General features: G+C 35.2%; 1 protein-coding gene across 3 annotated transcripts in view; it reads left to right on the top strand.

Annotated features, from left to right (window-relative positions):
- The window catches only part of Grasp65 (Golgi reassembly-stacking protein 2), a 134725-nt gene that overhangs the window by 47498 nt on the left and 69614 nt on the right, over nucleotides 1-17613 (top strand). For all 3 annotated transcript variants that reach the window (XM_090404976.1, XM_090404965.1, XM_090404985.1), the window contains exon 5: nucleotides 4169-4299. In XM_090404976.1, coding sequence (XP_090261102.1) covers nucleotides 4169-4299 — 131 coding nt within the window. The remainder of the gene's footprint in view (nucleotides 1-4168; nucleotides 4300-17613) is intronic.

Raw genomic sequence — 17613 nt, 5'->3', positions numbered from 1 at the left:
GCCCTGATCTCAACCACTTGTTGGATGAATTAGAATGCCAGTTGCAAGCCTAGGTGATTCGGGAATTGCCCCAGCAATGTACTAAAATCTAGTGGAAAGCCTTCCCAGAATATTGAAGGGTATTATGAAAGGCCCAGGAGCAACAACAGCACAATCGCAACCTGATAGACCACATAAAAGCACAGAGTGGAATCTCTGAGTGCTGAAGTACTTTGTGCAAAGGGTAGACCAACTCCATATTAACACTTTTCATATTAGTGAGAGTTGGAATGTGCAGGCATCTGGATATTTTTAATCAGATAGCATTACTGTAGAAAATTTTTCTGCTTGGTTACTAAGGATATTATACTTAACAAGAAATTATATTCTTGTTTTTGATGAGAAGTCAACAGCATTATATACAAGTGGACTACTCATAGAGATACTTCACACATACTTTATTTGCTTACTCTTGAGTAAAGGATTAAAGAAAAAATATATTTCTTGTCAAGTATAATATACTTTATATCCTCCAACCCATGTGTTCCTTAGGATGGGAAGAGTGTCCCCTAATAGCTTCATCATGAAATAATGCAGCCAGCATGTCACTCTTGTTGTGCTTCCTAAGGGTAAGTATTTATGTGTGCATAAATACTTACCCTTAGGATATTAACTTGGACTGGTTTGCATGTTCTGAGGGGCAAAAAATTGAGTTTCTGGGATTAAACAGAAACCCTCTGGCACACCATATGATAATTCTGCTAATTCACCATTTGATTGAAAAGACACCTGACAAAATTCTGCACATCATAGGCAGGATTCAGATCCAAGTCTTTCCAACCGAAGGGCTCATCTGTACTAACTAAACTATATGGGCTCAATATACTTTGCAACCAACCAGAAAAACTTTAACTTTTTTTCTGCTGCTATCTAATCCAGAGGGTTTTAAGAATATGTTGCCACCACATTCTACTACTTGTATTCAGAAAATATATGACTTCTGCACTGTGATTAATCCTTAGTATGCTGTTGTCAGGCATGATTTTGATTACAAAAAAAAAAAAAAAAAAAAAAAGATGTCATCATGGACCCTTTCTTTGAGCCTTACACAGTGATCAGTACATTTTGGAAAATTATGGAGACAACTACCATGTTTGAGTAAAACTTTAGTTTGATTTTGGTTTATATTAAACTAAAGTTTTACTCAAACACAGTAATTGTCTCCATCATTTTCCAAAATGTATGTCATCATGGACAGTTGTAAGTGATTTTTGGAGTGGTGATAGGAATTATTTTGAATGATGAATGTTATTACATGTTTTCTTTTTCATTTAGTGTACTTAAGATAAGTTTACATTGATTTTTGTGTTTTTATTTCCATACAAATGGAAGATTTAAGATACTGGAAGACTCGATCTCAACGAGGCTTTAGCACAGTTCAGTAAGAGATCGACTTGAGGCCAATGTCGATCTCTTATGGTCCAGTCTGATTCCAACAGCCAGCCTTATACTGATACCTCCCAAGATCAGGAATCAAACTGAAGATTTTCAAGAATAAGCAAAAAAAAAAAGAAAGATCTCTTCCTATAATGAAAACATTACTCTAATGGAGGTAGAGAATACCAATAATGCAAGAGAAAGTTTACCCCTATTATATTACAGGAAAAAGATGAATGGACTGCAGTTGCCTCTGCCATTAAATTTTATGAAATGACCTTCTCGAAAGCTACAAATGTAGAAGATAGGGTAAAGATACAATTGAATTGATCTCAAACTACCACAATTTAACAAGATTTCTTGATGATAAGAATATTCCCTACCACACATTCACTATTCAAAATGAAAATAATTTAAAAGTTGTACTTCATGAGGTTACTTAGCGTATATTCCCAGAGTAGATAGTTGTCGAAAAGACTAGGGGCCATGAATGGAAGCTGGGCAAGAGCGTGGTTGACAAAGGTGTTAGAGCTAGGTTTTTTACTTGGAGAGTAGTGAATGAGTGGAATAAGCTTCCAGTCTGTTGTGGGTGCTACGACCGTGAATGAGTTCAAGGCAAGGTATGATAGATACTGTGTGAATGTCGAATAGTTGTTCTTGACATGATGTTAGGGCCTCCCTCGATGAGTCTGTCGACTCCTTTGAATTGTCCGGAACAATAATAATAATAATAATCTCCAAAGCCTTGAGAACTCAACACTACAGGCCGTAGGATACACCAGGGCATAAGGCTGACCACCTTATCCTGTAAACGGAGTGAGGTCCGATGATCAATGGACCCTCGACACCGCAAGGTAAAAGAGTGTATAAGGAAGATGAGATGAAATCTCCAAAGCCACTGCTTAATTAATCCAGTCAAGATTATTTGCATGCATATGACAAATAAAAATCCATTGCCTCTAGTCTTTGCTGAAGTAAGCAAGGACCAGTGCTGTATTTTTGAAATGCAGTATAAAACTTAATAATCAAGACAGACCACTTAAGGTGCAAAACGGCAACCACCTAGTGTCATTCTTGCTAGCGATTTGGACACACTACATTGCTGTAAGACTGAGTTCAGATATGTAAAGTGCAGAGAATCGCATTATTACTTCCTGCAAGAAGTTTAAAACTCAGCCTTCTAAATGTGCCTAAGATTCTCATCCCATCAATTGCAGAGACTGTACCCCATTGCCTTAAAATCTGAAAGCCAAAATTGTACAAAATTCATCAACAAGATGTTCATCCAAAGCAACAGTGACTTACCAACTCAGCATCCCCCACCTCAGAAGTTCCAAGAGTGCAATAAATAAATCAGAAATAATTGAAGGCTACAATCATTAAATAATTTTAATGATTGTAGCCTCAAAAGAAACAGCCAGTTCTGATGATCAGTGCTCTAGTAAACCCAACAACTCAGCAATATCTGCAGTCACATCAGGATTTTGATGATCAGTGCTCTAGCAAACCCAACAACTCAGCAATTATCTGCAGTCATGAATAGGCTTTCTTAAGACCAGCCCTACAAATGATTGTACTGCTATTTTTCGGAAATGAAATGCACTCAAACAGTTCTCTCTCTATGCTCCTTGATGGCTAATCCTAATAGAAGGTCCGCTTCTTTACAGATAGCTAGAATCCATCTGTAAAGATTCTAATGGAATGCTAATGACCTGAAAAAGAAATTACTTGAACTTCAGAAATTTGTTGTACAGTATCATTCTTGTCAATGAAATACATTCCCTCCCGCTGATTTACCCAGAATAAGGAACTATATTTCCTATTGCAGTGACAGACCAGATGTCCGAAGTGGTGGCACAGCTATTTTTATTAGAAGAGATGTAGCCCATAATGAGATTGCTATCCCTGCAATTATTAATCTTTCTATGTGAATTGAAATCCATATGGCCAATGCAGGCAATCTGAAAATTTTGTTCTTCATATAACCCTCCAAATCAAAGATTACTAGACTTCAGCCTGGAAGAATTATTAGACACAAACAGTTCTTATTGCAAAAGATCTAAATGTAAAACATGCTGCTTGGAATAGCAAATCTCTTAATAATAATGGCAAAATTCTTAATTCATCAGACATTCAGCAGACCTTGGGCTATAACAAACTATCCCTCTGATCCCTAGGTGTTCACCATAGCATGCATCTGTTGTGGTTGAAAAATGGAAGGGGACTAAACTTTTCTGATGCTTCCATATGACATTTCACTTGCAAAGTAGTGATGTTGCTTTAGAGGATGAAATTTACATCTTACTTAAAGGCATATTGCACTGAGGCTTGGTCTTTTCTCTGTGGATCTATCAGCTTTATACCTTTGGTCTTGCAGAAATTCTACTGATAGTTTAATGACTGTGATTGTGAAATATACATCATTATGAATTTGCTTTCTGCAGCGTTCAGAGATGTACACACCAAAGTATTTTAGTATTCTGAGCTTAAGCCCAGTGTACTACTAGTTTATTTTTCTATGATTGCCTCAAAAAGAATACTCTGACTTCTTTTATGTTGCAGTAATCAAGTGCTATTTCTTGCTTAAAAATATCATTCATGGATAAAATGCTAATAGGGATAGTTCAAGTAAATATACTTAAAATTATTTAATGATGTAGTTGTGTTCAGTTATTACTTTCTTACATATCTATAAAATTGTCATTTACTTTGTGTATGCATATTTATAAATATGTACACACCACACATCTAGAGTGAAGATTTGTTTACACTAATAGAAGCTCACGAAGGCAAACCTCTGACATTGTATGTTTATAATACAAATACTGATGCATGCCGGGAAGTTGTAATAACACCTAACAAGAGTTGGGGAGGTGAAGGCAGGTAAGTGCCAGTGCTCTTTCTATGCCAATTTTTTTTTTTTTTAATGTCTGCAGTATTAAATTAGTAGTGTGTGTATGTGTTTTGTTCATTTTTTTTTTTTACTTGTTTTGTTTTAGTATATAAACTCTTATTTAAGACACTGATGACAGCTACTGCAAGATTATCACACAGTATTTCTGATTTTTTCCTGGAAACAGATTGTATAAATTGAATTATTAATTCTTTAGTTCTCTTGATTTGTTGTTGTTTTTTGGAGGTTTTGTATGTTATAACTGAAGGTGAAGACAACTTTGTAATTTGAATGTTGGAAGATATTTGATAGCTTTATAGATATTATGAATATATGGGAATTTTAAGATTGTAAAAATTTGTAATGTGCTATTTTGAGGTAAAGAAGTTGCAGTTTTGGGGAATGGCATAATCTTTCCATTATGCCATGTCAGGTGGTGAGTACTGCCAGTGAAAGAAGTCTTTAAGGTGTGTGATTTCTTGGTTCAAGACATTGATTGTTGACAACCTTTCGTACACATTGATGACAACTTGCAGAACTATTCATCACCCATCTTCAATTTTCAAATTTTCTTAATTCAAGAAAGTACCACAGAAGGAATCAGAAGGAAGTGATATAAAACTGAGAAGAATGTAATAACACCAATTTTATATCATTAACAGGAAATCTGAAAAATCCAGCCTTGCGCAACATGTAATGGATATTAACTACAGTATCCTTTTGTGTGAAACATGCTTACTCCATTAGTTGGAATGTTTATTTAAAGAAAGCACCGAAGCCTTACTACATCATCCAAAAATTAAAGAATGACTGCCTCTCACTATTTGAAGATATGGGAGAGTCATATTCTGTTCGCACATCATTAATTTTTTTTATTAATTAATAATACTGTTTCTTCAGTTCTTCCTAAAAATATATTTATCTTTACTTTTCACTTATACAGCAATTACATTCCAACAAGATTCATGCTACGTTTTCCAATCAAATACGCAGGTACATTGTTAATAATGTATCTATGTTTATTGCATTTTTGTGTTTTTTTTTTTTTTCAGTTAACAAAGATGTGAAGCATTTTTGTTATAAATATATCATTGCATAAATATCACTATATTACATTCATAAATATATGCTTATGAACATGCAAGATATTCATATTTCCAACGTGTATTCTTATAATGTCATATAAATAATTGCATATTTTACTTTGAAAAAATCACTGTCATTAAGCATTGCAGTCTGTAGTTGGATATCAATCACCCAAATAAGATAATCTTATCATTGATAATACCAGAAATTTGAAAAACATTCTCCAAGATGAAGGAAAGTTAAGAAGATCAACTAATTTTAAAATCAAAGAAATGTAAAAGTTTACCACCACCCCCTACCAATGGATAACTGTGACTCTCAATAGAAATATTTTAAGGTTCCCAGTCATCAAATGAGAATAATGAAATTGCAATGAGACTGTATCAGAAAGAAGCAAGATGAAGAACTGAGTTGAATTTGATAAATGATAAAAGGGTTGATTTGCAAATAGATCAATGTCTGTCATCTTGTGACAAATTTAATCTTCTCTAATCTTCAGCTTATTGCATCTCCAATACTTTGATGAAGGCAGTCTGTCCATGGCTCATATAAACAATACAAGACAAATTTAATTCAACTAAAAATTTAAGATAATGTATTAGTCTCTCAGCACAGGAAGATTGTGAAGAAATTGTCAATTTGGAAATATTATCAGAAATTTGTAGCAGACAGTATGACTCCACTACTTTTCTTAGCATTGGATTTAGTTCTTAAGAGAAAGCCACCGGTGAGCATGTGATCATCCTCAAAGTTAGAACGATAAATCTCATCAGAGTTAAATGGATAAATACCACTTTAAACCAAGAACTGCATAAAAAGAGAATGTTGTGGATCTCATATTTGTGAGAAGAGTGAAGTTCGGACACAGTAGAGCAGGCTAGGAGAGTGACAGCCATAGTGAGGAAGGCAAACTTAGATTATGCTTAGCATAATCTAAGTTTCTGTTCAGCAAAGAAATTAGCTGAACAGACTAAGGAAAATCTTTGCCACATCTAATCTGATTATTTTATTGCTATGTAGCAGGTAAAAGAATGATTATGGAAGAATAATCTTGGGGAACTTGGTTATGGAGCTATGAGATGCAATGGGAAAAGCTGGATTGTTAAGTTCAAGTTTAGTAAAGTACACTTTCCAGGCACACCCTTTACCATCTAGATACCACTCCCACTGCTATATTCACATTGAGATTTTTAAATAGAGTACTTCCTGTTTATCTACCTCAATTCTCACATCAGTACCTACCACATCTAATCTAATCCTATGGCCTCCTCTTTAAGAGGATTGCAGCTGATAAACAGTCCACTTCCATGCCTCTCTATCTCTTGCTTCTATAAGACTCTTGCCCATCCAATCTTTGATGTTGTCTTTCCACTGCAGTCAGGGTCTTCCTCTCCTTCCCTCCACCATCCCCTGCAATACTGTTCTGGGAAGCTATCCAGAAGAACCCCCTTATCAAATGTCTTGCAAACACTATTTTTCTTCTTTGGATACTAGCCATATAGTCTCTTTTCATTTTGAACTTTTAAGAACCTCTTCATTACTCACACTTTCAGTCCAGCTGATACGATCCATTTTTTCCAAGCACCACATTTCAAATGCATTCAGTTGGTCATTGCATTTTCTTTGATTTTAAAATTAGTTGATCTTCTTAACATTCCTACTTGGATGATAATGCCCTTACAAATCACTCAGCAAATCAATTATTTGTTTTGCCTGTCACCTTCCTACCATCATCATTAATTAAAGTCATCCTTCTATAATCATTCTTCCTCTTACTTTCTACATAATAAAAAAATTCTTTTGCATTTATTTTGACTTGCTTAAATAATTTTCTCTCCATAATCTGATTTGGCCTTTCTTACTATCCTAGTCAGCCATCTTAGATGCACTTTGTATTGCTCAATGGTATGCTAACCACCTATTAATATCCTTTTTCCTTTATATCTCTGCTCATCTACTTAATCTCCACATGGTTTATCCTCCTGACCTTGGGCATGCAGTCTGATACTACTTCTTTTTAAATCACACACACAGTCATTTGATCCTAATTGTATTTGTTTTTTTTTTTGGCTGTTTAGCAACTGCATACTGGAAGAAATTCTGTTCTTTTACCTTCACTGTTGTTTAATTTTTAATTTTATGTTCATCATTGTGTTACACTAATGAAGGTTTAATGATATGTGAATTGAAATATCTGTTTCAATTCACATATAACAAGTCAAACTGATAATAATTAGTTTAACAAGTCGTAAACAAATAATTTTTTAACCCTGCCTACCTGTGACTAATTTAATAAGATTGATTGTATACATATATGTATATTGAGGCTTAACTTTGTAAACTTGGAAGTTTCCAAAGTTTGTTTAGAAAGTCTGTTTTGAACATATTTTTTGAGTTCTGAAGATAATTTTTATGTTTGTATGGGTTGGGTGTATATGTCCTGATTAAAACATTGTTTTTTTGTATTTCTCTTGTCTTATGTCTGGGATTAAGGTAAAATGCATGTAATGTACTGAAAAAGATTTAGTCAAGACAATGAGAACCCAGTATTTTTTTAAGATAAATAATTATGAGATACTGGAAAGCAAAATAATGCTCACATTGTGAGCCTCTGTTGTATTAAATAATTTGGCATAATTACTATTAATTAAAATGGTTTTTATAGCAAGGCTTAATTTTGGAGTAAATTATAAATCACTGAATATTTACTTTCCTTTTTTTCATGGCAGCTGCATCTTTTGATGTTCATTATTTTTGAATCTTTTTTTTCCCTTTAAATTAAACATTGTAACAGGATCATCATCAAATTCCTGCCATGTACCCTCAAGGGGTGTACAGGATATGACAGTACTACATAAAAAAAATTACATCCTTACTAACTTCCTATCTACAATTTTCCTCCAAATCAGTCTGTTACTTGTCAAGACTCCAACATTATCAGATATTATATTTCTATCGTCCAAGGCACTTTGTACCATATCAATCCACCTATATCTTGGTCTTCCTCTGGGTCGTTTTCCTGCCAACCTGGCAGAGAACACTTGTTTTGCTAATCTTTCCTCTCCCATTCTATTTAAGTGACCATACCACCTGAGATTAGCTCTGCTAACGCATTCCTGGATGCTGACAATGTCAAGTTCTTTCCTAATATCCTCATTTTTAATATGATATTGCCATTGATGCCATCTGTTCACGCCTCTAATCTTTCTCAGGACTCTCATATCTGCAGTCTCTAGTCTTTGGTCAAGTGTTTTACTTCTGACCCAGCTCTCAGATCCATAAGTTAAAACTGGTTTGAAAACCGTCTTGTATACAGCTAATTTAGTGTTCCGACTAATTTCTCTCTTATTCCATATGAATTTATTCAATTGACTTCCCACCATACCAGCTTTGCTGATTCTGTTGTCTATTTCTGTATTTAATTTACCATCTTCAGTAAAAATCGTGCCTAAGTAGCTGAAATGTTTTACTTGTTCCACAGGTTCTCCATTCACAACACAGTTGACATTTTCAATTATTCTGCCTATTTTCATTGTCTTTGTCTTTTTATTGCTGACCTTCATACCATATCTGTTACAACAGCAATTGAATTTAGTCAGAAAATCTTGCAGACTTGTAGCGGATTTATTTAGAAGTATAACATCATCTGCATAAAGCAAAGAGCTGACATTAACATCTCCAATTTTAATATCATGTTTAATACCACTTTCCTTCATAATGTGATCCATATAGATAATGAATAACAGAGGGGATAATGTATATCCTTGTCTAACACCAGATTTAACATTAAACTATCTTCCTGTACTTCAATTCTAACTGCTGACTTACAACTCAAATAAAGACTAAGTATTGCTTGATATAATGCCCCATTGACACCATATAACTGCAGCGTATTGAATAGCTTCTCTCTTGGCACCTTGTCATATGCCTTTTCCAAATCGACAAAACTTAAATACACATCTTTGTTATATTCCCATGCTTTCTCGACTGTTTGTCGTAAAGTGAAGATCTGATCCTGACAGCCTCTGTTTGGCCTAAATCCAGCTTGTTCTTCACCAAGCTTTTCTTCCACAATTCTTCTCAACCGTTTCTCAAGTATACTTGCATAGATCTTGCCAGGAACACTCAGTAGGGAAATACCTCTGTAATTCTCACATTCAGTTTTATTTCCCTTTTTATCTATGGGTACTATGAGAGCTATACTCCAATCACCGGGAATTCGTCCCTCTGTCCAGGCTTTCTGAACTATGCAGTGCAGCCACTGTAAGACTTTTATACCACCATACTTCAACATTTCTGGTCGAATATCATCTACTCCTGCCGCCTTTCCACATTTCAAGCCTTTGATGGCTTTTTCTACTTCAAGTATGGATATGTATTCCTGACTGCATGCCTAGTCAGTGATTTTTATCACTGTGCTGTCATCACTGCTTGTTTCGTTTAGCAGTTTTTCAAAGTAATTACTGATTACTTCAATGATATCTTTTTCTACCATTTTCATGTCACCTTTATCATCTCTAACTCCTTTTACAGCACTCTTTCCTCCATTCCTAAGCTTCTTCGACAACCTCCAGAATATTTTGCCACCTTCTTGATATTTATTTTCTATATTCTTGCCAAAGTCCTCCCATGACTTTTGTTTAGCTAGTTTTACACACTGTTTAGCTTTCTTACATTTGTCTCTGTATTCTCTAAGAGTAAAAGCTGACTTATTTGCCAGGAACTTTTGATATGCTTTCTTCTTTTCCTTCACTGCCTCTTTAACTTCCTGTGTCCACCAGGGATTTCTGATTTTTTTTATCCTTGCACACAACCTCACCACATGCCTCTCTGACAGAATCAATCAATGTTTTCTTCAGAGTTTGCAACTGAATCTCCAAGGTTTGATTCCTGTTCTCAAACTCTTTCATTTTCTTTTCAATAATCTTTCCGTATTTTAGTATACAGTTCACATCTGAACTGTAGACTAAAATACGGAGACGCTTTAAAACCTTCTTACATGTTATTCTTTTCAATATGAAATTCAATTTTATCCTGCTCAAGACTAAATAATGATCACTTCCAATTTCAAATCCTCTGTACACTCTGGTGTCCTGCACCAGGGAGAAAACATCACTATCAACAATAACATAGTCAATGAGACTTTTCTTATTCCTTGCCTCTTCTCTCCATGTGAATTTGTGCACATTTTTATGTTGGAACATGGTGTTAGTAATAACCAGTCCATGTCCTGAGCAGAAATCCAAAAGGTATCTGCCATTATTATTAGCTTTGCTCTTTTCTCCAAATTTTCCCAAAATATTTTTGTATGTCTCACAATCATTTCCTACTCTGCTATTTAGATCCCCAACAAGGACCAACTTTTCCTTTTTCATTGTGTCAGTTGCTTTTTCTAAAGCGTCAAAAAATTCCTCCACCTCTACCTTAGTAGAACCTTCTGTGGGACCATAGGCACAAATAAGTCTCATTGTCCAGTTCCACATTCTCATATTTGCCCACATTACTCTACTTGAGACTGACTGCCATTCAAGAAGATTAGCCTCGTATTTTGTGTTGAATACTATGGCTACTCCTTCTTTTCCTTGATTGTCATTGCCTGAATATAACATTTTGTATTTATTGCTCAGAAAGATCTCACCAGTTTTTGTCTTTTTTGTTTCAGTCACCCGTATTATGTCGATCTGGTACTTATCTAATTCCTCAGCTAGCTCCATTTCTTTGCCATTCAGGCTTCTTACGTTGATAGTACCGATCTTTAACTCTGGTGATGTTGAGTTGGGGTTTGTTTTCAGATTTGTTCCAGTAGCTGACTTTTCGCTGTTCGCCCTGGTTCCCTGGCGATAACAACGGGGACCTTGTTTAACCGGGCGACGCCCCAGCCGGCATGAAATTTTGTCATGTTGTACCATCATTTTTTATTTTGGTTTAACCAATAAGAATACAATTTGGTCGGCTAAATCCCAAATTGCCAGCCCATCCTCGTTCGTTCAGTATCAAAGTAGATATCCAACAGGGTGCATTACGAGAAGGTGAGGATTTGGACATTAGGTCAGAAGCCCTGGTCGGTTCTCCGCATTCCTTGAAAGGCTATGTGGAGGTCTCCTCTCAGTTATACAGCTTTGACCCTTAAGCACCCCTTGTAACAGGATATATATATATATATGTATGTATGTATATATATATGTATGTATGTATATACAGGGTGTTCGGGATAAATTTGACAGTTTCGTAAGGAAAAAGAAAATCTTCTCTGTATCTATTAAATTTAATGAATTGACAAAAAAGCATTACAGGCAGAGTTAATTACAATACTATCAACAAGATTTACTCAAAATAACCACCATTAGCATCGATCACAGCTTCAATTCTGCTTCGGAACCTCGAACAAGCTGATGCTACAGTCTCCCTGGGAAGGGCCGCAAAAACTGTTTTAATTTTATCCATTAACTGGGCTTTTGTATTACTGGAAGTGCGATTGGTGTCTTTTTCAACTGCGCCCCATACAAAATAATCCATGGGGTTAAGGTCTGGGGAGTTTGGAGGCCAAACATTTGGACTGGTGAAGTCGTAGAAATTTTCAGATAACCATTTTTGACTTTTCCCAGAGGTGTGGCAAGGGGCCGAATCCTGCTGCCATACATACGGCCTACCATTGGCTACCCTTGTTATCCAGGGCTTGACTACAGTTAGCAACTCCACGAACAAAGCCCGAATTCCAATGCCAGGGTTCTTCAACACCTGTTCCTGCAGATTTGCGAGGAATTCTGCTGTACGAACGCAATCAGATCGTCTGCTAGGGATCTTTCTTCTTGCTACATCCTCGTAGTCACCATTGCAAGTCTCTAGTTCATGCCTGATTGTTTTTACTGTATTCAGGGAGCATTGGGCAGCAGTCGTAATATCCTTATTTTGATGGCGGGCACGAATCATCATGATACAAGTTATTCTCTTCCATGATTCAGGTGGGTTCCAGCTATCCATCCTTTCTGACATTTTGTATATGAATGAAGAAGGGTCCAAACTTTTAAATGAAGAGAAGTGTGTGTTAATACATGTAACTTACGGAAAAATATAATTAATTATAAATATGTCAAATTTATCCCGAACACCCTGTATATACAGGTAACCCTTGTATAACACGGATGTTAGGTTCCATAGAAATGCCGCGTTATATAAATCGCGTTTTGCGAGACTCAAATCACATAGAAAAAGTAGGGTTAGGTTTCAAAATCGTTTTTTTTTTTTTTAAAGATTATATAAACAATGATATATCCAACAAAAAATATTTTTATTTAATTCAGGTAATTCATGTAAATTAAGAAAACAAATAAACTATGAAACAAATACATAGTATAAAATTATAAAAAATTATAAATTGTACATAAACTTCATTGCACGTAATGCATAAATGTTTTAGGCAAAATAAAATGAAGTGTATATTTTAATCTTCATCACTCTCTTCAAAACTAAAATTTGGTAGATGTTCTTTATTTACGAGTGGCCGGATGTCGTCATCACTTGAAATCTCTTGGACGTCGTTTGTATAATTCTCATTGCATACTTCAGCTGGTTTAGTTATCAAGAAGTCAGTAATAAGACCTTGCTTACCACTATGCTGAAATTTTTTTTATTAAGTTCATAATACGAAGCTAAACAAATATCCAATTGTCTCATGAATTTTCCGGAGTGCTCCATTGAGAGATCATTATCCATAAAGTAACTTTCTTGCCAAGTTCAATCCGTCTGCTAATTTCTTTAACGGATTCATCACAATCAGAATCTTCGGCCGAACTTTCACCACCATTTGGTTCAACGTCATCTATTAATTGTAGCAGTTCCTCCTCATTTAAATCTATTTTCCCATCAATTAATTCACTAATTTCGCTTTCAACTATATCGGAAAAGTGCTCTAAGTGGCCATTACTATAAAAAGAAATTTTTTACATAAAAAAAGCATTACATATTGTATGTAACTCACCAGAAACTGAAGTGTTCAGCTTGAGATTAACATGCTTATGAATTTTAATGCACTTTCCTGGTAGAAAATGCATTAAACAATAAACACTTTATATGGTAAGCAATTGACGTACATGCGTGTTAAAGAGTATTTCCCCTAATATAAATTCGCTACTTATAACTACATGTGCGATACAGGCAGACACAAATTTGACAAAGATAAAATTTGTTTTTTAAGTAACGCGTTGAAAAATATACGAAAAGATAAAAGGTTACTACAGTTTGTAGACCGTCTTATATTGAAACCGTGTTGTATAAGTGCCGCGTTCACCAAGGGATATTATAATTTGTAGACTGCATTGGAATAAGTATCGCGTTATATGAGGGTTATCTGTATACATACACACAGGGTGAGTCAAAATTACATGATTGATTTCTGCCTGTTTTTACGAAGAAAAAATTAGCGATAGGAAAATGCAACATGTAGTAATTGAAAAAGAAACTCAGTTTCAAATTACGCATGCACAAGAATGCATTTTGATAGTTAACACCAGGGCATTCAGCCATTGTAGAAAAAGACAAGGGCAAGTGGACCAGAGTGTAATTTGCTTTTGGAGCTTCATAGCACAGTCTGTACCATGCAGAGAGCATTTAGAAGAAAGTATGGAAAGGAGCCTCCTGCTGAAAAGGGAAAAGTCCCAGCCTACCGCATATGAGTGATTAAATAGTTGATCATCTTTTCTTCAAAGTCTGATGAAGTTGACATGACTTTATCAGGCTTCAGTGTGGTGAATTCTGTGGAAACAGCTTGCTCTCCAGCCATATTGTTTACACTTACTGCAGGCTATTACGGCAAATGATAAGCTGGCCTGCTTCTCTTTTTGCTCAGATATTATGGCTCGCATCGAAGAGGATAAAACATTCATGTCAAGAATGTGCTTCATTTCATTTGTTAAGGCATGTATGGTTTTCTGAAACTCCATATGCAACTGTTGAATATTTAAGGTACAGTTCAAATTTAAATGTGTTTTGTGCCCTGACACAAAACTTCTGAATGACAGACCCAGGGCTGTCTTTCAGCAAGATGGAACACCGCTGAACATCCATCATGAAGTCGTGTCCCTTTTGAACATCCAACTTCCTGGCAGATGGATTGGCCAAACGGGTCCTACAGCCCGGCCTGCATGGTCACTGGACCTTACGATCAGTTGTGGTTTTTGTCTACTCCATGTTGAGCCAATCCAGATTTATCAGATTCCCTGTGGAAAATATAAGATTGATGTTCTTTTAATCTCTTTTCTATTAAGCATCCAGTTTGTCTGAAGTAGTATAGATGGTAGTCACAAAGAACTTGGTATACTCCTGGGAGAGACATCAGAGAGCATTTATCTTTTGAAGAGGGAAAATAAATTGAGAGTTTATTGATGGGTATAAAAGTAGCTATGAGGATGGTCTGAAAAGATAATTTCAACATAATCTCCATTAAGACTAATATATTTATTCCAGCAATGCTCCAGCACAATTATCCTATCCCTGTAGTGGTTCTCAGTAAGATCTGCAATCACCTCTTGATTCGAAGAAAAACACTGACCAGCAAGGAAGAGTTTTAGTTTTGGGAAGAGATAGAAGTCGGAGGGAGCCAAATCTTGGGAATAGGGCAGATGTTCTGTTCCAACGATTCATAGTGCAGATCCCTTAATTTTCCCATTGCCAAAACACTTGTGGGCAGGTGCATTGTCCTGTTAAGCCAATGAGATGAAAGATGATTTTTTCTTCTGCAAACAACGTCTTTTCTCATGAATTTTTTCATCTAGTCTGGTTAAAAGATCGAAATAATATTTCCCAGTTATTGTTTTACCCTTTTCAAGATAATTAATAAACAAAATGCCTTTAGCATCCCAAAACCAATAACTGGGAAATATTATTTCGCAGAGCATTCATGACCTTTCCTGCTGATTGAACCGACTTTGTCTTCTTTGGCACTGAACAACTGGCTTCTGTCCACTGTTTCGACTGCTGTTTGGATTCTTGTGTGTAATGGTGAATCCAGGTCTCATCCATAGTAATAAATCGAAGCACAAAATCAGTTTTATTCCTGTTAAAACACTCCAAGCACTTTTCAGAGATTTTCATGTGAGTGCGTTTTTGATCTGCTGTGAGCAAGTGCATCTTGCACAAAGCTTTTTCATTTGCATTTCTTCGTGCAAAATATATCCTACACATTCTTTTGAAATGCCTATAGTCTCAGCAATTTCATACACTTTGACTGCTGGTCATCCAATACCATATCGTGCACTTGATCAATGATTTCTGATGTTGTTACACACATTTTGGACATCCTTTATGTGGATCATCTTCAAGGGTGGTACTGCCACGTTTAAACTCGGCAGCCCATTTCTTAATTGTCAAAAACAAAGAAGAGTATCCATAAACTTTTATGAACTTTAAATGAATTTCTTTTGCCAAAGCTTCTTTTACAAAGAATTTTTATAACCGCACGATACTCAATTTTATCCATTTCAAGGGACACAGACAACACTTTTGCTTCAGACAGCTGTATAAAACAATCTACTTGATAGAAAGACCTGCAATTTCACATGGATGCTTATGACATGTACCAACCTGGGGGAGGGGGGGTCGCCGATAGTGTCACCATCTATGGCCAAGACCGAGAACTTTTCATACCACCCTCTTACTAAATCATATTTCTTTAGAATTCTGGAAATAGTATTATCTGCTCTCCATCATGGAAGATGCATATTTTAATCCTGCCATCGGGATGAATGTTTGGGGCTTTTAAGTGGGAGAGGAATTTCATTGCATAGTATGAGACAACCACCCTGGTTGACTCACACTATGCAAAAATATAATTTAAAAGAAATAAAAAAAATTTCTCTAACAGATTTGGTGAGAAACTTTATAATAAAAAGATAAAACTGTGAAATAGGGTGCATTTTAGTCACTTGGTCAGAATTTTTAGTAGATGGCAAATATGGAAATGATAAAAGAATAAGCGTGACATATTTTAGTAATCAGTCTAAACTATAAGCTGGTTTTATAAGATATACAACCCAGTTTTAACGTATTGATCTAAGAGTTTGTGCCACATTTCTAGTTCCATAATACTTGACTATCAGAAGAAAGACTATTATAGGCTCATTTCTTATCACCAATTAGATTAACTTTTTTTTTTTTTTCAACCGGTTTCCAAGTTGACTAATCTTAGCACAGGTGGTAAGGTTTTTCTCCCAGAAACTTGGGTTTTTAACCCACAACTCAGAAAAAAATCAACAGTAATTGTATGATTTCAAACAAAAATATGAGATGGTGGCAGTTGTCTTACAGCCTCTTGTCTCGTGCTTTGGAAATTGTTGGTAGCCATGAAGTCGGCTATTTTTAACAGTTAAGGGTAGACACTACCCACTAATTTTACAAAAGTTATCTCTAAAGGTACTACCACCTATTTATTTCCTACGAAGAATTAAGGCATTAATAGATTTATTTTATTTAAGAGTTGCATTAGAAACAAGTCATTCAAAAACTGAAAACTACAGATATTGAGAGTTCTTTCCAAAATTAAGAGAGTGAATATACGGTATAAATATCAGATCTATATTAAAATTAAGGTAAAAGAATTTGAAATTATTAATCAAGAATGTGTAAGTAAAGATTTTAAGGAATCTCACAGATTCCTACAATCACTTTCTCATAGAAGTTTTGTTCCCACACTGTGGCCAGTCAAAGATCAACAGAATAGGTCCAGTTTGGAGAAAAACTAATGAAATATAAGTTTTTTTTTTTTTTTTTTTTAGACATATGTTACAATCCCCTACCAGAAAGTGATGATGAATATTTGAGCTGTTAAAATGTATAGGATGCATTATAACATTTTGCTAGTTTTATACAACTATCCACTGTTAGATCAACCTCCATTACAGTTACCTCTCTATTCTCTTCAATATGATTCTTTGTATTGGCAAGTACACTGCATATAATGAGCAAAAATAAGTTTTGTGCAGAGAGTTAGATTTTTCTCTGTAATCATGCTCCTTGCATTTTGAAATATCTCTGTGGTTCAGCATAGGTATACCTAAAATATAAAAATTTACTTCATGAAATTAGGCTTCCTCAGTAATAAATGTACAATTTGGTGCAGCAACTTTTAGAAATTATTGTTTATAGAGTAAAGAAAATTCTTATTTTCTTTTATGAAATTGAAAATTATCCATATGTTACGATTTTTGTAGTTGTTAGTGTGACAC

Source organism: Typopeltis vanoorti, chromosome 2 (genome assembly GCF_054136105.1).
Source record: "Typopeltis vanoorti isolate ZY-2024b chromosome 2, IOZ_Tvanoo_1.0, whole genome shotgun sequence".
Lineage (NCBI taxonomy): Eukaryota > Metazoa > Arthropoda > Arachnida > Uropygi > Thelyphonidae > Typopeltis > Typopeltis vanoorti.
The sequence above is the reverse complement of the archived record's forward strand: the minus strand, read 5'-3'. Positions and strand labels throughout refer to the sequence as shown.